This window comes from Pogoniulus pusillus, chromosome 6 (genome assembly GCF_015220805.1).
Source record: "Pogoniulus pusillus isolate bPogPus1 chromosome 6, bPogPus1.pri, whole genome shotgun sequence".
Taxonomy (NCBI): Eukaryota; Metazoa; Chordata; class Aves; order Piciformes; family Lybiidae; genus Pogoniulus; species Pogoniulus pusillus.
The window spans coordinates 7,880,086-7,903,862 of NC_087269.1; the positions used below are offsets into that span (position 1 = coordinate 7,880,086).

General features: G+C 49.2%; 1 protein-coding gene across 7 annotated transcripts in view; it reads left to right on the forward strand.

Annotated features, from left to right (window-relative positions):
• The window catches only part of AFAP1L2 (actin filament associated protein 1 like 2), a 104,970-nt gene that overhangs the window by 7,555 nt on the left and 73,638 nt on the right, over positions 1–23,777 (forward strand). For 2 of the 7 annotated variants that reach the window (XM_064144331.1, XM_064144332.1), the window contains exon 5: positions 4,164–4,259. Coding sequence is in view for 5 of the 7 variants with exons in the window: in XM_064144326.1 (XP_064000396.1) it covers positions 11,320–11,359 (40 nt within the window). In the remaining 2 variants the exon portion in view is untranslated. Of the gene's footprint in view, positions 1–4,163; positions 4,260–8,624; positions 8,800–11,314; positions 11,360–23,777 lie in introns of those variants that run through there. The other 5 variants (XM_064144326.1, XM_064144327.1, XM_064144329.1 and 2 more) reach the window with 3 other exon arrangements.

The following is a 23,777-nucleotide window of genomic DNA, read 5'->3' on the forward strand; positions in this document are numbered from 1 at the left end:
AAGGCCTACATAAAGTCCTAATTGTGTCACAGAACAGGCTCTGCAGTCATTCATCTTCCTATTAAACTTGTGAATTTCAGCTACTCAGCCCTCTTAGAGTTATTTTCCCCTTCCCCTCCTTCTTCTTTTAAGCTTCTATTTATATTCTCTCAGTTGTCTCTGCCAGAAGATCTCATGTGGATACATTAGGCCTTTTCAAAAGGAAAGTTGGATTACAGCGATTTTTCTCCCCGTAGGACACAACAGCTTCATCATTCATAACAGAGCAATACTCTATAACTTCATTATAGATGGCATGAAGCTGGCCTATTTAAACAGAATACTTAATGACAGTTGGGAAGGCAGGGGAAATTCAGCTCCACTGGTCTATGTGGGAAAAGGGAAATGGCACTCTTTGGTATTTACTTGAGTTACTGGATTTCTTGACTCTTAATTACATCTTTTTTCACAAGAACAAAAAAAGGAAGAAAAATTGGAAGGCTCAGCTGACGTAGGTGGGATCAGTTACCTGGTAGTTACTTCCACTTTGGCAGGTAGTTTGACATATCTTAGCATCTACTATCAATAGCAGATGTGGAGGCTGGAAAAGAAATTTCAGCTCCTTAGCCTCTACTGAAACAACCTACAGTGTGTTGGTGCTCTCCTCTATGGACCACAGGTTCTTGTTCTCCCTTTCCCATTTCAGCAGTGTTGACCTCAGAAGTGTGCTCTACTTATTGACTTAGGCTGACTAGAAGTGGCTTAGGCCTAAAGAAGCTGTGGACTGAAAAAAAAACTCCTCTTTTTTTTGAGAAAATGCCAGACTAAACAGCCTTCTGTGAGCTCAGAAGCTGACATCAGACCACAGTTTGCAGTGATGATGGGAGAGGATTAAACAAAATCACAGTGAAAGGGTAGCAAGACATGAAAATTAATGTTTTCCCATGTTCTGATAAAACTAGTTTTTCTTCACGCCTGGGTAAGTTCTAGTGGTGCTGAAAGGTGCCAAGAGTTCAGCTCTGTTGAGGCAAGACCTCTAGTAACAGCTTGAAACTCCACACAAGTTTGTTTTTTGGACCAGCCTGGAAGAGATTTTGGGTTACTGGTAAAATCCCTAAGTGTGGATGAAGTTGCTGTTCATCTGAAAGTCATGCTCTCCTGATCATCCTGTTCATCTGAAGTTCCTCTTCATCTGAAAGTCATGCTCTCCTATCTGGTTGCCTCAAATCTTAAGGCCATGGGTGGTTATGTAATCTGTACTGGAAACTCTCAGAGATGCCAGTGACCGTACCATGGGCCACCTGTGTTACACACCAAAGTACTGCGTATTGATACCCAGTGAGGTCTGCTGGTGTAGGCATCCCCATGAGGAGTTTGGAGAGGGACAAAGAATGCTTTTTACTTCTTTAACTGGCATTGAACACTGTCAAAGGAAAGCTGAAGAGCTCCCCTGGAGAGGGGACAGGGTCTGAAGTGGCAAATAAATATATGGAAGAAATGGCTCCAAGAGGAGCAAATGCCCTGGCTGTTGAGCACACTGGTCAGCGTGTCTTTGGCCAGAAGAACATACTCTATCTGTTGGGGAAATTAAACAATTTGTGCTATTAGAGCCCCCTGTGATTTGTTCAAGAAGCAGTTTGAACTCCAAAATTGAAGAGGAAATGTCAAAGGATAGGAAACCAAGCAAAGTTCATCAAAACAGACATCTGGTCCTGCAGTCCATGGGAAACCCCCCACTCTCCCCAGCCACCCTCTTCCCAACCACACTTTTTGGAAACACTTAAAGTCTGAGAGAATCCAAAACATCACTGGAATGTATCAGTGATGAAGCTTTTGTATAGCTGAGCAGCTAAACAGCTCTGGTTTTGTTTGTGTTAGGGCTGATTTTCTTGCCTTTCATTGGTGAAAGTCAGAAATGGTTGGACAGAAGTCAATGTTAAGGCCAGTTCAAGCTGGGGGAGATTTGGTCATCTCCTTTATGGCCAGGATCATAAAGCACTTCATAGGGAAGCAAGAAAACCTCAAAAGCAACATCCATAGACAACATACTTGCAAGTCTTCTGAGACATCCTGTTCTCCAACAGAGTATTCATTCCTCTTCCAGTGAGTAACTTTGCTTGCATCAACCACGCTGTCCCAGACAGTGACCTATCTGCCTCTCTGCTTCTCTGGCCCTTTCTTCACTGATTGAGCCCTGGCAGGCCCCCAGTGCTTTCCTGGAACCAAGGAATTAGTCTGGTCTGCTATAAAGCATCCATAAAGGCTATTCCTGGGGAAGGATGTTTTGTTGCTGCTCATGCTCCTAAGCTGGTAGCCTGGGATCCTTAACACACTTCTGCAGTAAGCCATCTGGCTCCTCTCACAAAACTGTGATCCTGAGGCCTGGGTGGCTCAGGATTTTGGCATAGAATGTACAGTGTTTGATCACATCACTCAGGACATTTAACAGTGTCCAGCTATTTGGAGCTCCCTGAGGAATAAATGGAGGCCTCTGTTCAATTTCCTAACATTCACTATCTCCTTCAATCCCAAGATCAGAAATTCTGGAAGATGGGCAGGAATAAAGATGCTGGTAGGAGCTTCATAAACATACTGAACTCCTGCCAGTGTCTGTGCTCCTGGCTAGAGGGAAAATCAAGGACATCCAAGAAGACAGCCAAGCTTGTGACTGGTAATCCCTCTTATCTAGTCTCAGTTGTGTGGCCCCACCTGCTTTTGTGGACATGTTCAGGTGGTCTCTTCCTTCCAGCTGCAGGTGCTTGCCATTTACCTAGCATGGTCTCAGTCTTTCCTGACTCTAATTCAGCTTGGCTTCCCCAACATTTCATCATGGAAGCTGATCCAATAATCTGAAAATTATTATAGGAAGAGAGATATCATTTAGCCAGAGGCCAAAGGGGAAGGAGAGAGAAGGAGAATTCTCCCTTTCAGACAGCAGCATTGTTCCACTGCCTCAGTTGTCCCTATGTCCACAGGCTTTATTGCTGTTCAGAGGGATCTACATATGCACAAGGGCAATTCTCCATTCAGATTCTGGAAGCATTACATCCCAGCATTGTGGCCAGGAACACCAAAGTGCAAAAGCCTTTAGTTTCCTTGTCTCTTGGAATTTCACAGGACACAGCTCAGCTTTTGTATCAGCTCAGATCCGTCAGAAAACCCATCTCTGCTCAGATCTCATGTCAATTGCTCTTACAGTTTCATGCCTGGTTGGCCCCAACAGTTCACAGACATGTTACACACTTATCTAAATGAGAAGAAAAGAGGACGGTGGTGCACATTGATCTGAGCACATTTCACTCCTAACCCTGGTCTGCCAAACCATCTTTTTCTCCATCTGTCCTCTCAAGTGCCTGCTCCACATCCTTCAGCAGCTTAACAAGACCAAATTAATTTCACTTCTGAGCTTGGTCTTGCTGAGTAGACTCCTGCATTAGATTTTCAGTCTTGACAAGTGCATGGGGAAGACAGAAAGAAAAACCTTGTAAAATGACAGATAACTCTTCATGTATGGAGCAAACACCTTTTATTTTGAGGAAAGGCAAAAGACTGACCACTGTGGACTGCTGCAACTGGGATGAGCAACATCTGGAAGAATACACCACAGGGAGCAGCTCTGCACAGTCCAAGTTTGTTGTGATTCTTCCTGATAGTCTGCACAGTACCATAGAATCATAGAATCAGTCAGGGCTGGAAGGGACCACTAGGATCATCTAGTTCCAACCCCCTTGCCATGGGAAGGGACACCTCACACTAGACCAAACATAACTTCCCTGAAGTCAGTGGAGGGCATGTGCACACAAGCTCTCCTGGTAGGATTCCCTCCTTTCACAACAGATGGGTGAATTACTCTCACCACACACTCATTTGTGCTCAAACCAGGGAAAGGGAGAGTCAAATGTAACCAGAGAGAAGAAAATAATGAGAAAGATTTAGACAAATATCAGATGTTAGAGAATTTGCTGATTCAAAAGTAGGTGTAACATCAATGATATTAATGAAGTAATGCACAGCTGCTCAGTGTCAAAATTTGAGGGAAAAAGAAAGACATTTAGCATGCCAGTGGATAAAAGAGAGGGTCTGGGTTATGCTTCTGCACAAGGTATTTAGTACATCATTGGAATTGCTTCTTGAGTTCATTTAAGGCTTCTGAATTTATTCTTTATTCCTTCCCTCTTTCATAGGAAGCAAAAGTGCCAAAAGGACATGATGGAAGGCCAGAGAAGGAGAATCATAGCAGCCGAAAGCCACAGCATGATGCTTGAAAGCTTTCACCAAAGGTGACAATGTTGCTAAGAGTGAAAGTTTCTGTTAATACACAGCATGAATATGCAGGAAAAGAACCCAAACACATTAAACCAGGGAATCCATAATATGATCCTCTGCACTGAAAGACAGGATGTCAACCACAGCAAAAAGGAAAAGACTTGACCAGGGTGAGCTTGGCCCTCAAGGCTTGCCACACCTGAGTCATCACTAATAATAATCATCACCCATAACAAGCAAAAAGGCAAGGAATACATAGGCACATGGGTAGATGGCTGTTATTTTATTGGCTTCATTAAGCTCCATCAGGAAAACCAATACACAAGTCTTTGCTCTGTCTGAGCATAGTGGCAAACACCTAGACTTCAACACTAGGAATATTAATTCCTCACACTAAGCAGGGTCCGAGTATGTCTCAGTTTAATTAAACCTCAGAATCACAGAATCACAGAAACACCCAGGTTGGAAAAGCCCCTCAGGATCACCAAGTCCAACCTAGAACCCTACTCTACAAGAGTCACCTTAAACCATATCCCTAAGCACCACATCCACATGACCCTTAAACACATCCAGGGTTGGTGACTCCACGGCCTCCCTGGGCAGCTCATTCCAGTGCCTGATCACTCTCTCCGTGAAAAACTTCTTCCTAATGTCCAATCTAAACCTCCCCAGCCTCAGGTTGAGGCCATTCCTCCTTGTTCTGTCTCCAATTACCTGTGAGAAGAGACCAGCAGCAGCCTCTCCACAGATAGTTGTAGACAGCAATGAGGTCTCACCTCAGGCTCCTCTTTTTCACTCTACTCATCCCCAGCTCCCTCAGTCACTCCTCATAAGATTTATTCTCCAGGCCCTTCCTCAGCTTTGTTGCCCTCCTCTGGACCCGCTCCAGCACCTCCACATCTCTCTTGCATTGCTGTGCCCAAAACTGAACACAATACTCAAGGTGTGGCCTCACCAGAGCGGAGTACAAGGAGACAATCACCTCCCTACTGCTGGCCACAGCATTTTTAATACAGGTCAGGATGCCATTGGCCTTCCTGGCCACCTGGGCACACTGCTGGCTCATATTCAGCTGCCTGTCTATTACAACCCCCAGGTCTCTTTCTACCAAGCAGCTCTCCAGCCACACTGCCCCAAGCCTGTAGTGTTGCTTGGGGTTGCTGTGACCCAAGTGCAGAATCTGGCATTTGGCCTTGCTGAAACTCATCCCACTAATGTGGGCCCATCGATTTAGCCTATCCAAGTCCCTCTGCAGAGCCTCTCTACCCTCATCCAAATCAACACTGCCACCTAACTTGGTGCCATCTGCAAACTTACTGATGACACTCTCTATGCCTGAATGAAGGTGGTCAATAAAGATAGTAAAAAGAATTGGTCCCAACATAGATCCCTGAGGGACACCAGCAGTGCCCAGCTGCTGATTGGATTTAACTCCACTGACCACCACTCTCTGGGCCCTCCTGTACAGCCAGTGCTTTATCCAGGAGACAGTGTGCTCAGTCAAGCCATGAGTAGCCAATTTGTCTGCAAGAATTTTGCAGGGAACAGTATCAAAGGCTTTTCAAAAGTCTAGGAATACAACATTGTCAGCCTTTCCCTCATCCAGCAGCTGGGAGATCAGGTTGGTCAGGCAGGACCTGCCCCTCTTAAACCCATGCTGACTCGGCCTGATCCCCTGGTTGTTGTCTATAGGACGTGTGATGGCATTTGAAATGACCTGCTCCATGACCTTCCCTGGTACCGAGGTCAGACTGACAGGTCTATAGTTTCCCAGATCTTCCTTTCTGCCTTTCTTGTTCACATTTGCTAACCTCAGGATACAACAGTTTGTTTGGAAAAAAAAAATAACATCCCAAAGTATTTTGGATATTCCTACTGCAAGAAGAAGGGGACAAACAGGAAGAACTTGTATTCCTCTGGCATTAGTGTTCATCCCAGCACTAGTGACACTTGCCCAGCAATTGCCATGGGCCTAACTAGCAGTTCTGGGATTCCAGAGCATCCTTATCATGTCTCAGGAGGGGAAGGAAGGGACAAGCAGGGGATCTAGAGGCCTGAAGACAGGAATCACAAGTATCTGACAAGATCTTTCGAATCATCTTTAATTAGTTTGTTTAACTGGTATTATCCTTAATTAGTCTTGCTGAGTTCAGAGTGACTAATCCTCTGCTTTGAGATACAGGCATGCTTCAGAAGTTTGCGAAGGCCTGCCCTGCTAGAGCCAAGAAGTAGCTGGAAAGAGCTCTAAGTGAACTATTCATACATGACAGATATTTATTTAACCTGGTTTTTCTCCAGCCATTGAAGACTGCTGTCTGCTTGCTGGATCTGATGGTTTGGGCACTTGGCTTGCCTGTCTCTTTGTGCTGGCAAAAGAGACGAGAGGTACTCCAGCTTCAGCTTCCTTGAGCAGCAGTAGCCCTTGATCTAAACTTGTTCTCCTATGGAAACTCTCCATGCAGCAGAAGTCATTTTCTGCCTCTATCAGTCACAGATCAGATCCTCTGTGAGGTGTTACTCCTGTCAAGCACAGCCTGGGAAGGGGGTAGAGGGTGGCTGGAGGAGCACACAGCGACCCAACGAGTGGCAGGACAGTGTCCTTCCAGCCTGGCTTCTTGCTTCCCTGGTGATCCAAAAGAGCCTTATGGATGTTTCCAGAGAATGTGAGGAGGGACATACAATGGAGGCTTGGGGTTTTTTCCTACATACATGGCACTAACATTTCCCTTGGCTTCCTTGGACCACAGATGTCAGTAGTCTGTGGGCTGATGGGCCCAGAAATTGGGACATCTTTGTGAGCCTCTGGCTGCCTTTGTCTTACTGCTATTTCCTTGGTGACACCATGATCCTGCTATCATGTAGAAACAGTGATGCTCTCCGTACCAGCCTTCTCAGATGGATATGTGGAAATTACCATTGGTGAGCACTCCAAGCTCTCTGGATGTGGGTTGATGGCTGCAGAGCAGAGTCAATACGCAAGGGGGTGTGCGGTTTGGGAATCCACCTGTCATACCCACAGGTCTCTGCAAGAAAAGGATCATTTCCACAGCAGGCCACATCATCTTCCAGTCCACACTTCAAACCCTGAGCCAGGCCTAAGCTCTGCTTTGCCCAGACCCTAAAGCCTGTGAGTCTAACTGTAGGAGCGAGTCCAGAGGAGGCAAGGGAGGGGATTCTCCCCCTTTACTCTGCTCTCATCAAACCCCACCTGGAGTACTGTGTACAGTTCTGGAGCCCCCAACACCAGAAGGATATCAAACTGTTGGAGAGAGTCCAGAGGAGGCCACGAAGATGCTCAGAGGGCTGCAGCAGCTCTGCTATGAAGACAAGCTATGAGAATTGGGGCTCTGCAGCCTGGAGGAGGCTTCAAGGAGACCTTGGAGTAGCCTTCTAGTATCTGAAGGGGGACTACAGAAGGGCTGGGGAGGGACTATTTACAAGGTCTTGTAATGACAGAAGGAGAGGTAATGGTTTTAAACTGGCAGAAGGGAGATTTAAACTAGATGTTAGGAAGTTCTTTGCAGTGAGGGTGGTGAGACACTGGCACAGGTTGCTCAGGGAGGCTGTGGATGCTCCCTCCCTGAAGGTGTTGAAGGCCAGGCTGGATGAGGCCTTGAGCGACCTGTTCTAGTGGGAGGTGTCCCTGCCTATGGCTGGGATTTGGAGCTGGATGATCTTTGCCCTCCCTTCCAACCTAAACCATTCTATGATTCTATCATTATTGGTGCACTTTTCAGCATGGTGGCTCTGTCTTACAGTGGTGGAAGTCAGGCAGGAGAAATGTTAGTGGAACCAAACAGAGACATCTTTCTGTTATCTGCTCTAGCCAGGAGGCAGGTCAGGAAGCCTTAATGAAGCTGCTGATAAGAGAGAGTGCAAGCTTGCTGGCTCTGGGTGCAAACCAGCAGCTGCTCGGGGAAGGTGGAAGGAGAACTCAAGTTTTCAGCCTGCCAGCCCGGCAGGAGGTGGTTTCTGGCAGTCACCTGCCTGCAGTCCTAGCAGCGGAAGCCATCAGAACCACACGCAGCTGTTCTAGGATGACCCAAGCTCTGAGGACGCCCAAATCCCCGCTGCAGACAGACCGACCAAGTGCCGTTCTAATACAGGGAGCAGACAAGACAGCCCTCCTCTGAGACTAGCGCAGGGGAGCAGCCAGGAGCCCCAGGAGCCCCCTCGCAGTGTCAGAGCAGCACCTGGGCACTCTCCTCCTGTCACCGTCCCTGACCAGCTCTTCTCGCTGGGCACCGGCGGCCGGAGGACTGCCGCGCCGAAGAGAGGGTCAGGGCCGTGCCTCGTGCCTCGCTCCCCGATCTCCATCTCGCCCTCGAATCCCCACTCCCCGTGCCGAAGCGCCGATCCCGGCCAGCTCCGCGGCTCCGGGGCGGGGCAGGCGGGGCGGGGCGGCCCGGGCCGGCCGGGGGATCCGGCGCTGCCGGAGCGAGACCGCGGGAGAGCGGCGGCGGAGCGGAGCTGTGTTGAGTCCCGTTCCGGAGCCCCTTGGGAGCCGGCGGGCTGCGGTCCCCCTAGCTGCAGCCCCCATGGAGAAATACAAAGGTGAGGCCAGATTCCACGCGTGTCCGTGCCCCACGGCAGCCCCGTAGGGGGACCATTGCCTTTGCGTGCTCGCCGCGGGGACACGGGCGACCTGCGGGGCGGCGTTGGTGGGGCAGGGTCTGCGAAGGGGACAGACCCGTGGCCGCGGCGCCGCTGCGACTCGCTGTCCTCACGCGTGGGAAAGCGCGGCGGCGGCGGCGGTGGGTTGCGGCGGGCCGGCGGCCAGCTCCGCGGGTAGTGTTTCCCGAGGGGGTGACCAGGGGTCAGCTGCGGGGAGGGGGATTCTCTGCGAGTGGAGCCCCGGCTTGCTTCGGGTGTATCCAGCCCCGCGGGGCAGGAGGAGGCGGCCAGCAAATGGGGGCGAGAGCCAGCTGCGGCCATCCCGGCCACCGGGACCGCGGTCAGCTCGGGGCGGCTGGGGAGCGGCCCCCGGCCGTGAGGCCAGGCCGTGCCGGGGAAGGTGCGGGACGGCGCAGGCAGGTCCCAGGTCGCAGTGCGGCCGCGCTCGGGGATGAGAAGCCCCGCTCGGGGCTGTGAAGCCCTGCTCTTCTGCCCCGGGCACTGCTCGGCGAGGAGCGGAGGGAAGAGCCGGTAGACTTCTCGTTTTACGATCTGCGGACCGGGACCTTTTTTTAGGTCCGCTAAGAGCAGCATCTTGTTTCCTTTTTTGCAGCCCCTGAATCTGCTTAATGTTGCCTACTCTGGCTTATTTCCTAAATTGCCCAGCTGTGTGAACTCTTCCCCCCCCTCCCCCCCCTTCGAAATGTGAGCAGGTTTGGTGGTTAGGGAGAAGGTAGGTGACCTTCCTCCTTAGCAGAGCTCATCCGGACCCGTGGTCACCCACATCACATTTATTTTGCCTCGATCAATGGCTCTGGTGCTTCCTGTGTGGTGCTCTTTGGTCGTTATGACTGAGAATGGCTTGTCTCAGATCTGTGGTGCTATGGGCAGCCCTTAGAAACTTCTCAAACTTCAGTGCACCTTGGCACCTGGGGAGGGAGAGGGCGGGCTGCAGTGCCCAGGCAGGGGGCACTCACACGCGTCTGGGTACTTTGCTGGCATGCAGAAGTACCCCTTGGAGGAGGTGCATCCTGCACTTGTGTAGCACAGAATAATTCTGCAGTGAATTTTACCTGCTGAGAGGAAATGTGCTGTCCTCCTTATGAGGCTGGAGTGCTTAAGTAAGGAACTTAATATTAGACACATATATTCCTGTCTGACTCCGCTGGGACTTCTTCCTGTCAGACTGGCTGGAGAGTTGGGCAGGCAGTGAGGAATTAAATGAAATACAACAAGGACAAGGGTAGAGTCTTGCATCTGAGAATGAACAACCCCATGGACCAGTATAGGTTGGGGATTGATCTGTTGGAGAGTAGCATAGCAGAAAGGTCCTGGGGGACAGAAGGATGATCCTGACCCAGCAATGTGCCCTTGTAGCCAAGAGGGCCAATGGCATTCTGAGCTGGATTAGAAAGGGTGTGGTGAGTGAGTTAAGAGAGGTTCTCCTCCCCTTCTACTCTGCCCTGTTGAGGCTCCATATTGTGTCCAGTTCTGGGCCCCTCAGTCCAAGAACCTCAGGAAACTGCTTGAAAGAGTCTAGCACAGAGCCACAAAGATGCTGAGGGCAGTGGTGCATCTCCCATATGGTGAAGGGTTGAGGCAGCTGGGTCTCTGTCTCGGAGAAGAGGAGGCTGAGGGGTGACCTTGTTCATGTTTATAAAGATGTGAAGGGCAAGCATCAGGAGGATAGAGCCAGGCTCTGCTCAGTGATGTCCAAAGACAGGGCAAGGGGCAGCAGGTGCAACCTGCAACATACGAGGTTCTATGTGAACATAAGGAAAACAGTTTTCCCTGTGAGGGTGACAGAGCACTAGAACAGGCTGCCCAGAGAGGTTGAGGAGTCATCTTCTCTGAAGACATTCAAAACCTGCCTGGATGTGTTCCTGTGTGATCTGGTGTACGTGATCCTGCTTTGCAGGGGGATTCGATCTTCTGAGGTCACTTCTAACCCATAATATTCTGTGATTTACAGGCATTAAAAAGCACAGTAGTAATGTGCCACAAAAGTGACGTTAGAGAATGTATTGCAAGCCTAATGTCGTGGTTTGTTTGTTGGTTGTTTTTTTTCTGGCAGGGTCTGTACAATTCCATTCAGTTCCAGTAGCAAAGCAGTGGGTTCATTAAGATGCAGCTATGTTTTGTATATTGTCTTTCTAGCTATGCACACTGCTCCCTCAGAGCAGCGAGGATGTTCTGCACATGTGTGATGAATAGCAAGAGCGTCTGATTGCAGAGCCTTTTTGTCACGGTGCTAACGAATGTGTGGGCGGGGGAGCCTTAATGAGGCATCACCAGCTCTGCAGGGCAGCTGCAGGTGATGGCAACAACTCATTTAGTGGGTGGGAGGCGTCCCCAGCTTCCCCAGCCTGATAGAGCCCTGAGGAGCAGGTGGAGAAAGGCAAGTTGTTTATTAATAAGCACGGGGGATGCACACCTGTTCTGGTGGGGCTTGTTGCTGCCATGCCTCGTGTGGGGAGTCTTCATCCTTGCTGCTGTCCAGGTGAGCACTTCCCTGTAATGATAGAGATGGATGGCCTCAGAGAGGGCTGTTGAGCAATGAAGTAGTATTCTGGGAAGAGGAATTTGACTGTAGAGTCTTTCCTATTGCTTCAGAAGTGAAGGTTGCAAACATCAGCCATTCTTTCCTTTAAACACAGGCAGAGATGAGATTCAATCTGAGCTTTATCCTGGCATGCACAAGGAGTGTCCCTCCTGTTTTAAAGGCAGGGTGAACCAGCTGCAGAAATCTGGTCAGGTGAAGTGTGCAGGGCCAGGTGGGTTGAGAGACTGTGAAGCTGAGGCGGGAGGCCAGCAAGGTGCCCCTCCATGGAGAGGGAACAATTCAGGCTGTTGGACTCACATGGTGGGAAGTGAAGGAGGGATTGTGGAAATCTCTTGGGAATGGATTTCCTTTCCCAGCCTCTGCAAAAGGGTTGTGAAGCCAGCTGCATAGGAAGAGGCTGTCTCTTGATTCTTGTGAGGCTACTAAAGCTCTGAAGGATGATCTTGATGTGTGGCAGGGTAGATTTTTTTCCTGCCAGTAAAAAATGTCTTCCATTGGTGAAGATGCTGTTTTAAAATCCACCTTTGTCCTGTGATTTAGGAAGTGTGTGAGAACTATAAATAGCAACAGACCCAAAAGCCCAAGGGGACAAGAGGGAGATCTGCAGAATGCAGGCGTGAGAGTGGTTGCTGTACCTACAGTTACATACAGTAACAAGGACAGAGCTGCTCATGTCTTGCTCCTCCTCTGTTCCCTGCATCTTCTCCCCTTCTTCCCATGTGTTTTGCCTTTGAATGTGAGACTTGTACTAGTGTCCCGTCTGTGCTCCCTTTACAGTGGCACTAATGGCTTCTTGCCTACTTCTTGTCCTGCTTGTCAGCCAGGGGTGACCTGTCTGTGACCAGCTGTCTCCAGACCCTGGAGGGGAGGTACTGAATGCACTGTTACTGGTGAGGGGTATGTTGGTGGCACCCTTACTTATCTGCCATCCCTGTCAAATCACTCAGACCAACCCCTTGTGAGGACAGTCACGGGTGAGTCCCCTGTGTGGCAGCCCTATGCATGCAGTATAACATGTCAAGTGATGTGAGCCTTGAGAGGTTTGTAAGAATATTATTGTATTTTAAGGTGTTAGAGCTCTGTAATGGAGATCAGAGTGACTTGCAGCCCAGTTCTTCAACAGAAAAATGCCTTGGGTCCTTGTTTTACTGTCCCTAAGCAAAGATGTAAGCTTCACATTTCTTATCTGATGGTCTCCCAGGGCTTTGCAGAGCATTGGTAGTGTCTGCAGTGCTCCCCTAAAAGTGGCAAGCATTTCCTTCTGTAGAGAAGGCAGCAGTTCAGTGTTGATAAGGATTAAAATGATGACTTGGTAGAAAGATGAGGTGTTTGCTTGCTAGTTAACATGTTTTAACTGGGAGGGGAAAGAGGTGTGGGTCTTTTGGGCACTTTGGTATGTGTTCTTTGTAACAAGTTCTTGCAAACGCAAGGAGAGCTGCTTTGGATTAAAACACAAAGTGGAGACCTGAATGAAAGACAAGTCTTGGTAACAATCTGGGGCCCTTTATAAACTCTTGTTAATGAAAGTCAGAAATTGATTGATTCACAGTAACACTATCCAGGCTCTAAACAAACATATGTGGTTTCTCCTCAGCTGAGCATCAACACAGCTGTTGTGTTTAGCTAATTGACTTGGTGTAATTGGCAACTGAAGAAAACAGGGTAATGTACTGCCCTGTACTAATCCAATCCCATTTTCAGCTGCTGGGCTGAGACTGTCTTTATATGCAGATGGAAATTAATGTCCTGAATAACCTCATAACAAATATACTAACTCTTGCTTCTGGGAATGGTGAGTTTTGGAGCTGGGAAGGGACTGACTCTGTTGGGAAGTTAGCAGCAGAGTGCAGAGTCATTTACTCAGTATGGATTTAGGAGATAAAACACTTTTCTGAGACTGCTGCCACCTGTCTCACAAAACATCTACCACATCCACTCTACCAGGCCATCCTACACACTCCTCTGTGCCAGTGTAATTTTTGTCTCTTCTAGCACAGCTGCATTTCTTATGTAAATAGGGCTCCTGAGGATGCTCTGACCAAGACAGGAACACTGCAGATGGGCATGAAGCTGTAGGAATGCTCTAACTTCCAGGCCTGAGGCTGCTGCCTTTGCTGCCCACAAAATGGTCTCTGGGGTTTGCTCCATCCCCCAGGTGTAGCGTCAGGGATCCGTACAGGCAGTGGGAGCAGTACCCCTGTAGCCTCGGGTTTGGTGCCTGCTCTGTGTCACTACCAGAACTGCCAGGAGCAGTACCCCTGTAGCCTCGGGTTTGGTGCCTGCTCTGTGTCACTACCAGAACTGCCAGGAGCAGTACCCCTGTAGCCTCGGGTTTGGTGCCTGCTCTGTCACTACCAGAACTGCCAGGAGCAGTACCCCTGCAGCCTCAGGCTCGGTGCCTGCTCTGTCACTACCAGAACTGCCAGGAGCAGTACCCCTGCAGCCTCAGGCTCGGTGCCTGCTCTGTCACTACCAGAACTGCCAGGAGCAGTACCCCTGCAGCCTCAGGCTCGGTGCCTGCTCTGTCACTACCAGAACTGCCAGGAGCAGTACCCCTGCAGCCTCAGGCTCGGTGCCTGGTTTGTGTCACTACCAGAACTGCCAGGAGCAGTACCCTTGTAGCCTCAGGCTCGGTGCCTGGTCTGTGTCAGTACCAGAACTGCCAGGAGCAGTACCCCTGCAGCCTCAGGCTCGGTGCCTGGTCTGTGTCAGTACCAGAACTGCCAGGAGCAGTACCCTTGTAGCCTCAGGCTCGGTGCCTGGTCTGTGTCACTACCAGAACTGCCAGGAGCAGTACCCCTGCAGCCTCAGGCTCGGTGCCTGGTCTGTGTCAGTACCAGAACTGCCAGGAGCAGTACCCCTGTAGCCTCGGGTTTGGTGCCTGGTCTGTGTCACTACCAGAACTGCCAGGAGCAGTACCCCTGTAGCCTCGGGTTTGGTGCCTGCTCTGTGTCACTACCAGAACTGCCAGGAGCAGTACCCCTGTAGCCTCGGGTTTGGTGCCTGCTCTGTGTCACTACCAGAACTGCCAGGAGCAGTACCCCTGTAGCCTCGGGTTTGGTGCCTGCTCTGTGTCACTACCAGAACTGCCAGGAGCAGTACCCCTGTAGCCTCGGGTTTGGTGCCTGCTCTGTGTCACTACCAGAACTGCCAGGAGCAGTACCCCTGTAGCCTTGGGCTCAGTGCCTGGTCTGTGTCAGTACCAGAACTGCCAGGAGCAGTACCCCTGTAGCCTCGGGTTTGGTGCCTGGTCGTGTCACTACCAGAACTGCCAGGAGCAGTACCCCTGTAGCCTCAGGCTCGGTGCCTGCTCTGTGTCACTACCAGAACTGCCAGGATCCCGCTCCTGAAGCTAGCAGTGCTCAAAAGCTCTGTGCCCTTGCTTTCCTGTCCGTGGTTGGGTGGTGTGTCAGGCAAGTCTCGCTGCCGTTCCTCTCCACGCACCTTCTCCCCGCCCTGCCGCAGGCTCCGTGCCTGCCTTGGCTGGCAGGGGACCGGCGATGCCACGTGAATGAGTTTATTGTTAGGGGTTCTCACTGGTGGCTTTCACTGAACACCCACAGCCCACGAACACAGGGAGTGTCTATGCAAAAATGCTTGCATTGCTTTATCTTGGAGCGTGGCTTGGCCCTTCCAGCTGTTGGCAGCAGCAGTGCACTGGAGACAAGTAGGCAACTGGGTAGTCCAGCAAGGCTCTGCCAGGCTGTGCACCAAATTACCGTTGTCTTCTGAATCTAAGTTCTGAACACTTGTTCAGCTGCACACTTTCTCCACAATGTTCCCTTCTCAACGTACAGCACATACAAAGGATTTAACGATTTGACTGAATCCCATCTGTTTTCGTGGCAAATGCCAGAGCTGTGACTTAAGCTCCTTAACCAATGGCCAGTGCCTTCCTCACAACCATCCTGCCTGTACCCTTGAGAAGTTCTTGTAAACTCTAATTTGCTATAGCCTCTGGAAAGGAAGGAGCCATCACATACAGGGAAGTGCATCTGCAGGCAATAGCATCTGGAGAGCCCAGAGCTGTACGGGGCATCTTAGATGCACCTCTAATTTTTGTTTCCCTGTGATTAAAGAGGTGATGCAGAGCACGTGCACCTGAGACATAGTTGTTTCTCTCTGAAGCTGCCTGGCTGAAGCACAGACCCAGCAAGTAAACTGGGATCCTGTAGTCACACAGCCAGTCTGACAACCTGTGTTGTTTACTTCATCTTGGAAGTTGAGTCATTTGTGCTTTTGTCTTGGGTCAGCGGACAGGACAGACTGGTCCAGTCTGCACTGCAGACTGTCAGTACAGCTCTATGGGTCAGAGATGTGTCTAATATGGCCTTTCCCCAAGGAGCTGCTGGTGCAGGTGCGTGGTACAGACAGTTTCTGGGCTGGTCCTGGTTTGGGGGATGGATAGGGAAATGTCAGTGAACAAGCAATCTCCCTGGCAGTAGCTAGGAGAGGGCATTTCCAGTGTAAGAGATGTGGTGCAATTTCATGAGGGGTTAAAAACAGGAATTTCTTGCTGTGTGCTACAGTGCATGGAAAAACCTTGTGTGAGCTGAAGAAGTGACAGTGAAAGTTCACAAAGCAAATTTCTGTTTAAAAAAAGTACCTGAAAATCTCCCAGTATCTGAAGTTCCTATTAACTTAAAGAAATAAAAATTAATTCACTTTTATCCATGGAGCAGAGCTTTGGGACAGAAAAAAAACCCACCCTTGAAAAAACCCACAAGTTGCTAAGGGTGGCCAGAGGAGCTTTGAGAAGCTGCGGTGGAGCAGGGCTGGTGCATGAACGCTTCCTGCAGGGATGAGCATCAGGGACAAATCTGGGTTCCCACCCTGGCCATGGCCAAAAAGGAGAGCAGCTGGGGCTGAGCCCACTGCGAGCAGTTTGGCTTGCGGCTGGCGGGCCAGGATGGGCATGAGAGCAGCTGCCTCTGAAGGAGGTATGAGCGTGGTAATCCTTGCTGGCAGGGAGGGTTTGGCTGACCGCTGCCTGCACTGCTGCTGCTGCTGCTGCCGCCTGGGGTGCAGCAGCGGAGTCAGCTGCCGCAGTGCAGGACCCGTAGTGTGGCAGGGTGCTGCAGAGCAGGATGCCTGGGAACTGCACTGGTTTGGTCTGAAGTTGAAAAGATGAGGCTTAGGGCTGACTAAAATATTTTCTTCCTTTTCCCCTATTGACCTCTTGCCTTCTTCGTAGGCAAAATTCCATAGAAAGCACGTCTGAGGATGGATTGGTACATGGCAACATTGCCTTTGATTATAAACAGCTCTGTCTGGAAGTAAATATCTCAGAATCATGGGATCAGACCAAAACTCCCACGTAACATGCAGACTTGGCCACTTACACTTTAATAAAAGACAGTATTTCCCCCCTCTTGCCTTGGGTGGACTGAGCTCTGTCTTGCATAAAGATTTTTCTGATGTCTTTTTTTGTCTTTTGGATCTACTTAGGATAAAAGTGTAGTGCAAGGTTTGGAAAAAGCCTGGGAAATAGAGATGCACAAGCATTAGCTGGCAGTTCACCCTGTAGGCTTCTGATATGAGTGGAGGAATCTCCTCCTGGGATAGTTAGGAGCAGCAGCCACCTCCAGAACAGGAGTGCTGCATCTGCTTTTCCACTTGCTTTTGTGACTTAAGAGGCTTAATCATTTTAAAAAATATCTCTTCAGACTCCCATCTTTACAAATAATTAACACATTTAACGTTAATTAACACGTTTAGGCTTTGCAGAGTTGACATAAGCTGCAGCATAGGAGTTTTCACCTCAACACGGGGGGGAACTTCTTGACTGTAAGGGTCACAGGGCACTGGAACAGGCTCCCCAGAGGGGTTGTGGAGTCTCCTTCTCTGGAGACTTTCAAGGCCTGTCTGGATGCATTCCTCTAAGACTTGAGCTAGGCTGTATGGTCCTGCTGTGGCAGGGGGGTTGGACTCAATGATCTCTTTGGGTCCCTTCCAACACCTAACATTCTGTGATCCTGTGACACTGAGTTTGGGGTGCAGAGGTAGGCAGCTAAGCAGTCAGGATGGTGTTTGCATAACACTTTGGCAACAGTGCTTTAAAAGAGGTGCGTCTGAGCCGAGAGGTTCTTGCAGTTCATGCTCAAGCTGTGACTTGAGCCCTTCTCTCTCCAACTTAGGTGGGGAGCAAGTCTTGGGCTGCAGTGAGGAGAGGATCTCCTTCGTGGAGCCTCTGTGTGCTCTGAGGCAGCCAGATTGGGCAGGTGACGAGGGGAAGCATTGTGTGCAGGCCCCTGTGAGCAGAGATAAGCTATCTGCAAAGAGATCTCTTGATTCAAAGTTGCTCTGCAGATCTCATCATTGCTGTTTATCACTACAAAGTATGACAGCTACTGAGGCCTGGGAAGAATGAACTGGCTCACAGAGAACGGGAGTTGCACAAGGTTTTGTGATGTCGTTAGTGGCTCTAGCTGAAAGTCTCTCCATGAGCATGTGAAACATGGAGCTTTCTTCTGCTGAGGAATGCAGCTGAGCAAGCTGCAGCCCAACAGCCTTCCAGTAGCACTGTCAGTTGGCTGTTTCTGTGGAGTAAGCCAGTGCATGTGTCCAGGCTGGATGGGTGGGCAAAGGCCAATAGGATGAGATTCAACAAGGCCAAGTTCTGTGCTTCGGCCACAACAATCCCAGGCAGTGCTACAGGCTGGGGACAGAGTGGTTGAGAGCAGCCAGGCAGAAAGGGATGTGGGAGTGCTGGTTGATAGGAGGCTGAACATGAGCCAGCAGTGTGGCCAGGAAAGCCAATGGCATCCTGGCCTGTATCAGGAACAGTGTGGCCAGCAGGACAAGGGAGGTCATTCTTCCCCTGTACTCAGTACTGGTCAGGCCACACCTTGAGTGCTGGGTCCAGTTCTGGGCTCCTCAATTCGAGAGATGTTGAGGTGCTGGAACGTGTCCAGAGAAGGGTGACAAAGCTGGTGAGGGGCCTGGAGCACAGCCCTGTGAGGAGAGGCTGATGGAGCTGGGGTTGTTTAGCCTGGAGAAGAGGAGGCTCAGGGCTGACCTCATTGCTGTCTACAACTACCTGAAGGGAGGTTGTAGCCAGGTGGGGGTTGGTCTCTTATCCCAGGCAACCAGCAAGAGAACAAGGGGACACAGTCTCAAGTTGTGCTGGGGGAGGTCTAGGCTGGATGTTAGGAGGAAGCTTTTCCCAGAGAGAGTGATTGGCATTGGAATGGGCTGCCTGGGGAGGTGGTGGAGTCACCATCCCTGGAGGTGTTCAAGAATAGTCTGGATGAGACACTTTGTGCCATGGCCTAGTTGATTGGATGGAGCTGGGTGATAGGTTGGACTGGATGATCTTGGAGGTCTCTTCCAACCTGGTTGATTCTATGATCGCTTCCAGTGCTAAACAGCTCCAACTTCTGATCGTCCCACTCTGAGTGAGCCAAAATCAATATGCAGAGGTGCCCTTTGGTGTCTGCTGGTCACAGGTATCAGCAATAGGGTGGCCACCACTTGTGGCAGCAAGCATCGGAAATACAGAAATGTGGGCTGCCTTTAAAAGGAGAGGTGTGCCAAACCCAAACTTCTGCAGTGGCTCATGACAGCTGGAGCTTGTCTGTTCCATGTGTTCCATCACCAGCTTCATCCCCACTACCTGTCTGGGAAGCATGTCCTATCTCCTTTATTTCAATCCTGTGTCTTCAGGGATATTTTGCATTTTTGTTGCAGCTTTTGAAAGTCTGCCTTGTGCTCTGGACTGGTGGGAACTTGTGCTCTTCCTGTTGTCATACTTCTCTGATTTCTCCATCACCCCGAGGTGTACGGCACCAGGCAGACAGATGGGATTGCTATTGGATTGCTTGATCTTGGCAGCTGTTGAAGTGTGATAAAGCCCTGCTGGAGTAGGAAACTGCATAGACTGATTGAGTTATCTACAAAGCTGTTGAGATATGTCTACCTTGCTGTAGTTAGCAGGGCTGAGGGGTGAGATGTGCATTCATCTCACCTACCTGAAGCCAAGCTTCTGGTCCCTATTAGGAGTTCATTGTGTGTATGTGTGAGTGTGTGCACACTGTGGGAGTGAAGGCAGCTTGGAGAGTGAAGGCAGCTCGTTTTGCTACAAGAAGGTGAGTTGTGCGTGGAACAGTATGAACTGAGTGGAGATGTGATGCAAAGGCAGGCAGGCAAGCCTGGCTGCTGACTGTGGGCCAGGAGCCATCCTTCTGTTCCTGAGGCTGCAGAAGAGCAAGCCACATGCCAAGCCAGGTGGCTTTGGCTCTGCCATCTGCTGCTGCAGGACTCCTAATTCTGCTGGGCAGCACGGTGGCTACATGCTGTTGCTCCTGATTTTTTTGAGGCTGTGTGGGTGGTTTGCCTCCTGGGGCACGTTGCACTTGGTGCCTGGGGCTTTAAGTGTGATTGCTGCTGGGGGTTCTTTGGACTTCAGGAGTTCAGCAACCTCACCTGTCTCATTGAAAAACAATCACAAGTACCCCAAAGCAGTGCAAAGTCACCAGTGAAATGCGTATGTGACTGTTTTGCATGGTTTTGGTTTCCCAGCACCTTGGTGTTTGTGTTCCTCAATTCTGTCTCACTTCCTGGAGCAGCAGGGTTAGAGACAAACAGGACTGTTGGTGATGCTCAGCCTATGTGCAGTTGTGGTGTCTCTAAAAGCCAGTGGCCTCTGAAACAGGTCATCTCTGCAGCACAGTTTCCTGTGTGCTCTGCTTCCTTCACCCTACCAGTTCATTTGGTAACGCCTCCTTTGGCTGCTCCACAAGAAATCTGTAGGAAAACATGAAGACTAATTGCTTATGATGATCAGATTCAACTGTTACTGCATTCTGCCTATAGCTTGAATGATCATAGAATCACAGAATTGTCAGGGCTGGAAGGGAACTCAAGTCTCATGTAGTTCCAAGCCCCACTGCCATGGACAGGGATACCTCACATTAGATCAGGTTGCTCAGAGGCATATCCAGTCTGGCCTTAATTTTAACACTGAGGTGTTACTAATGCAATCTCACTTCTCTACAGCAAGCATGCACGTGGCTTTTCTGCTGACAAGGATCTGTCTTGTTGCAGAGCCAGGGCTGTATGGGATAAGAAACAACCCAAATGTTTTTTCTGAGGTTTACATTCAGGCACCTTACTGCACCAGAAGTTAGCTGCTGTACCATTTAGCAAAGCCAACACTTGTTGATGATTTACTTTTGAGTCAAGCATGATACTATTTTATATAAACACAGGTTCTCATTATTACTTCAACTTTATCCCAGGTTCTCTTTTCCTGTTACAGGACGCATACACATGTATCCATGCACAGTGGCTTTTAAATTTCTTTGATGAGCAGTGCTGGCTGATGATATTATCTAGTTGCCTAGGTGCCACGTCAGTTTAGCTTGCTGCAGCTAGAACTTTGAAACTGTTCCCCTAGTGAGATGTTACTTCTTGGAAATGAGATTGTCCTTCAGATGCTGAAAGGAATTTTTGGCTTATTTAGTCCTGGTTATCCTTCAGATGCTGAAAGGAATGTTTGGCTTGTTTAGTCCTGGTTGTCCTAGTGCAATACTGTACAGACCCTGTACTGATTAAAGCGTGTCAATGCTCACAAATGTGGCTTGGCTTGTATCTGAGTTTGTGTGAGCTCTAAGGCCTGGTACTAGGAAACTTCCTCTGCTGTGTAACTCAGTCCTGAAGTGTATTTGCTATGCTGAACTGTACTCTTGATTTCTGGGATGCTGCGTTGTAACTCTGATCCTGACCCACAGTTATTGAGACGCTTGTTAATGTGGTCTGTCATCCTGATGCTTGGATCACCATAGCTAGTCGCACTTGGAGCTCAGCAAACTCCTTGTTTAATCACCTGTATATGCCAAAATACTGATCACCTGCATTTAGATGGGTTGCAGTGGCTTGTACTGAGCTAGCAGTGTGAAGCAGAACAGACCTAGCACTCTGTGCTGGTTAACTTCAGTAAACATAGCTTTCGGATCAGGTTGTTCAAGCAGATGCTCTCTTTGCATGTAGAGGAGGTCTATTTCTGGAAATTGAAGTGGGACTTGGCAGGGTGGGGAGAAATGAAATGGCAATCAGAATTCCTGTACGTTATCCTAAAGGCTGATTTCCCACGTCTGGCTGAGAAGAGAAACAAATGCTCTCTAGACCCAGGAGGCTCAGCACTCCCAAAGCCAGAATGATTTGTTTTTCATTCTCATAGTTCACTGGAGCTCTTAAACCAAAAGAACAGTGACAGTTTTATTATACTGCTTAGAAATAGCTTCAGTGAGCTCTGGGCAGTACCAAAGCTGAAAGTCCTTGTGCTGTGTGGTGCTGTAGGGTGGGATATGGAGGCATCTGGACATTAGTGCTTCCTGAAAGCCCAGCTGTGGCATGGCCAGGCTCAGGTTTGACTCTGGCTTAAATTCTGTCCTTAACGGCACAGGATTTCACATTTGGGTTTCTTTAGACTGACTGTTTCAACCCTCCTTCAGTTCTAAGGTTATCTGCTGGGGTTTTTAATTTCAGCTGTCACAAGTCTTTTACTCTCACAGTGGTCAGTTGCAAATCCCACAGGAGTATCAAGGCCACAGGGACCGACAGGAACGCAGCCAGGTGTCAAGCAGAAGGAGTGGTCCTCAGGTGGCCTATTAACGCTGTACAATGAATCAGTTAGGCTGTTTACTGTCTCTCTAAATCTGGTGTTGCTCCAAAACCAGGCTAAGAACCATGGACAGTTGTGTATCACCTCCAGATCACATGTTTTTTCATCAGTCATCTGCTTGCTATATCCATTAAGAAATCACAGAATCACAAAAACATCCAGGTTGGAAAACACCCTCAGGATCACCAAGTCCAACCTAGAACCCTACTCTACAAGAGTCACCTTAAACCATATCCCTAAGCACCACATCCAAATGACCCTTAAACACATCCAGGGTTGGTGACTCCACCACCTCCCTGGGCAGCTTATTCCAGTGCCTGACCACTCTTTCCGTGAAAAGCTTCTTCCTAATGTCCAGTCTAAACCTCCCCAGACTCAGCTTGAGGCCATTCTCCTTTGTTCTGTCCCAAATTACCTGTGAGAAGAGCCCAGCAGCAGCCTCTCCACAGTGTCCCTTCAGGTAGTTGTAGACAGCAATGAGGTCTCCCCTCAGCCTCCTCTTTTTCAAACTAAACAGTTCCAGCTCCCTCAGTTGCTCGATTAGCAAACTAATGTGTAGATCTGGAAGGTATTCCAGTGCTTTCTTCAAGGTATCCTTATAAAGTTCAATTCTGCCCAACAACCTCACACTGACGTTCCTGATTAGCTACAAAACCTTTGCAGTTTGCTTTCATTCCCATGCTTGACTGAGTTTTTTTGGTTGGAAATGCTCTATTTCCAGCATATGTTCATCTTTTTCCTGATAAACATGAATGACTCTTGGCCCACATTTAGAGGGAGCGTGAAGGGCCAAACTGGTTCCTGGTGTCACTCCAGCATAGTCAATGGGCTGACCTCAAGGACCAGACTGGATCTGAGGTTTATGTTGGGTTTGCCACAAATTTTGCCAATTTTTACTGGTGCATTTCTTAATCATATTTCTGGTGTGATTGCTAAAGATGCCTTTGATGTGCCAGGAAGTTGATTTTTAACATAACAAAAGCTGATTCCTGATAGAGGAGGAATGTAGATCTGGCAGCTCCTTTGCTGAACAGAAATGCTAACAGTTTTGGGTGCTAATAGCACAGATGTAACTGACCCTTGCTCCAGACATAATTATTTGTGCCATGAAAGATGAGAAGCCTCTACCACACTGGAGATATTCATTATGAAAATGCAGCCAAATCATCTGGTGACCTCAGCAAGGGCTGAGGACCTCCTGGGTTGAGAGCTGTGGAGCTCACAGCGGAGCCTGCATTGAGGCACAGGCCAAATCTGTCCATAAAGTCTTCCACTTCTCTGATGGTTTGGGCCAAAGCCTCTTCAGCTGCTGATGAGATGGTGCTCCTGAAAGAGTGTTTGCTAATCCCACGTTCTGGGTTGGCATTTCACATTTTCATTCAAGCTCTCCTTTGTTCATTCCCTCTTATTCCCAAATGTTCAGGCTGGCTCTGTCATAGTACTGAGAGAAGGGAGTGAAATATTCCACTTATTAATATGTAAAAGGAGCCACTGCTTAGAGCCAGCTTCTAGATGAAAGAGTCAAATGCCAAAATCTTTTATTTCAATGGAGCAGGAGAAACTTTGATCTAGAGGAGATGACTCAATTCGGTCAGTGGCAGGGAGCAGTTCCTTATAGTAAGTTTAGCAGAAGGTTTAGGTTGGAATGGCTTTGACACGTCAGTCATAGTTTTGTTGTGTGAAAACAAACCCCATATCATCTGAAATTAAGTGTGGATGCTTTTCTGAAAA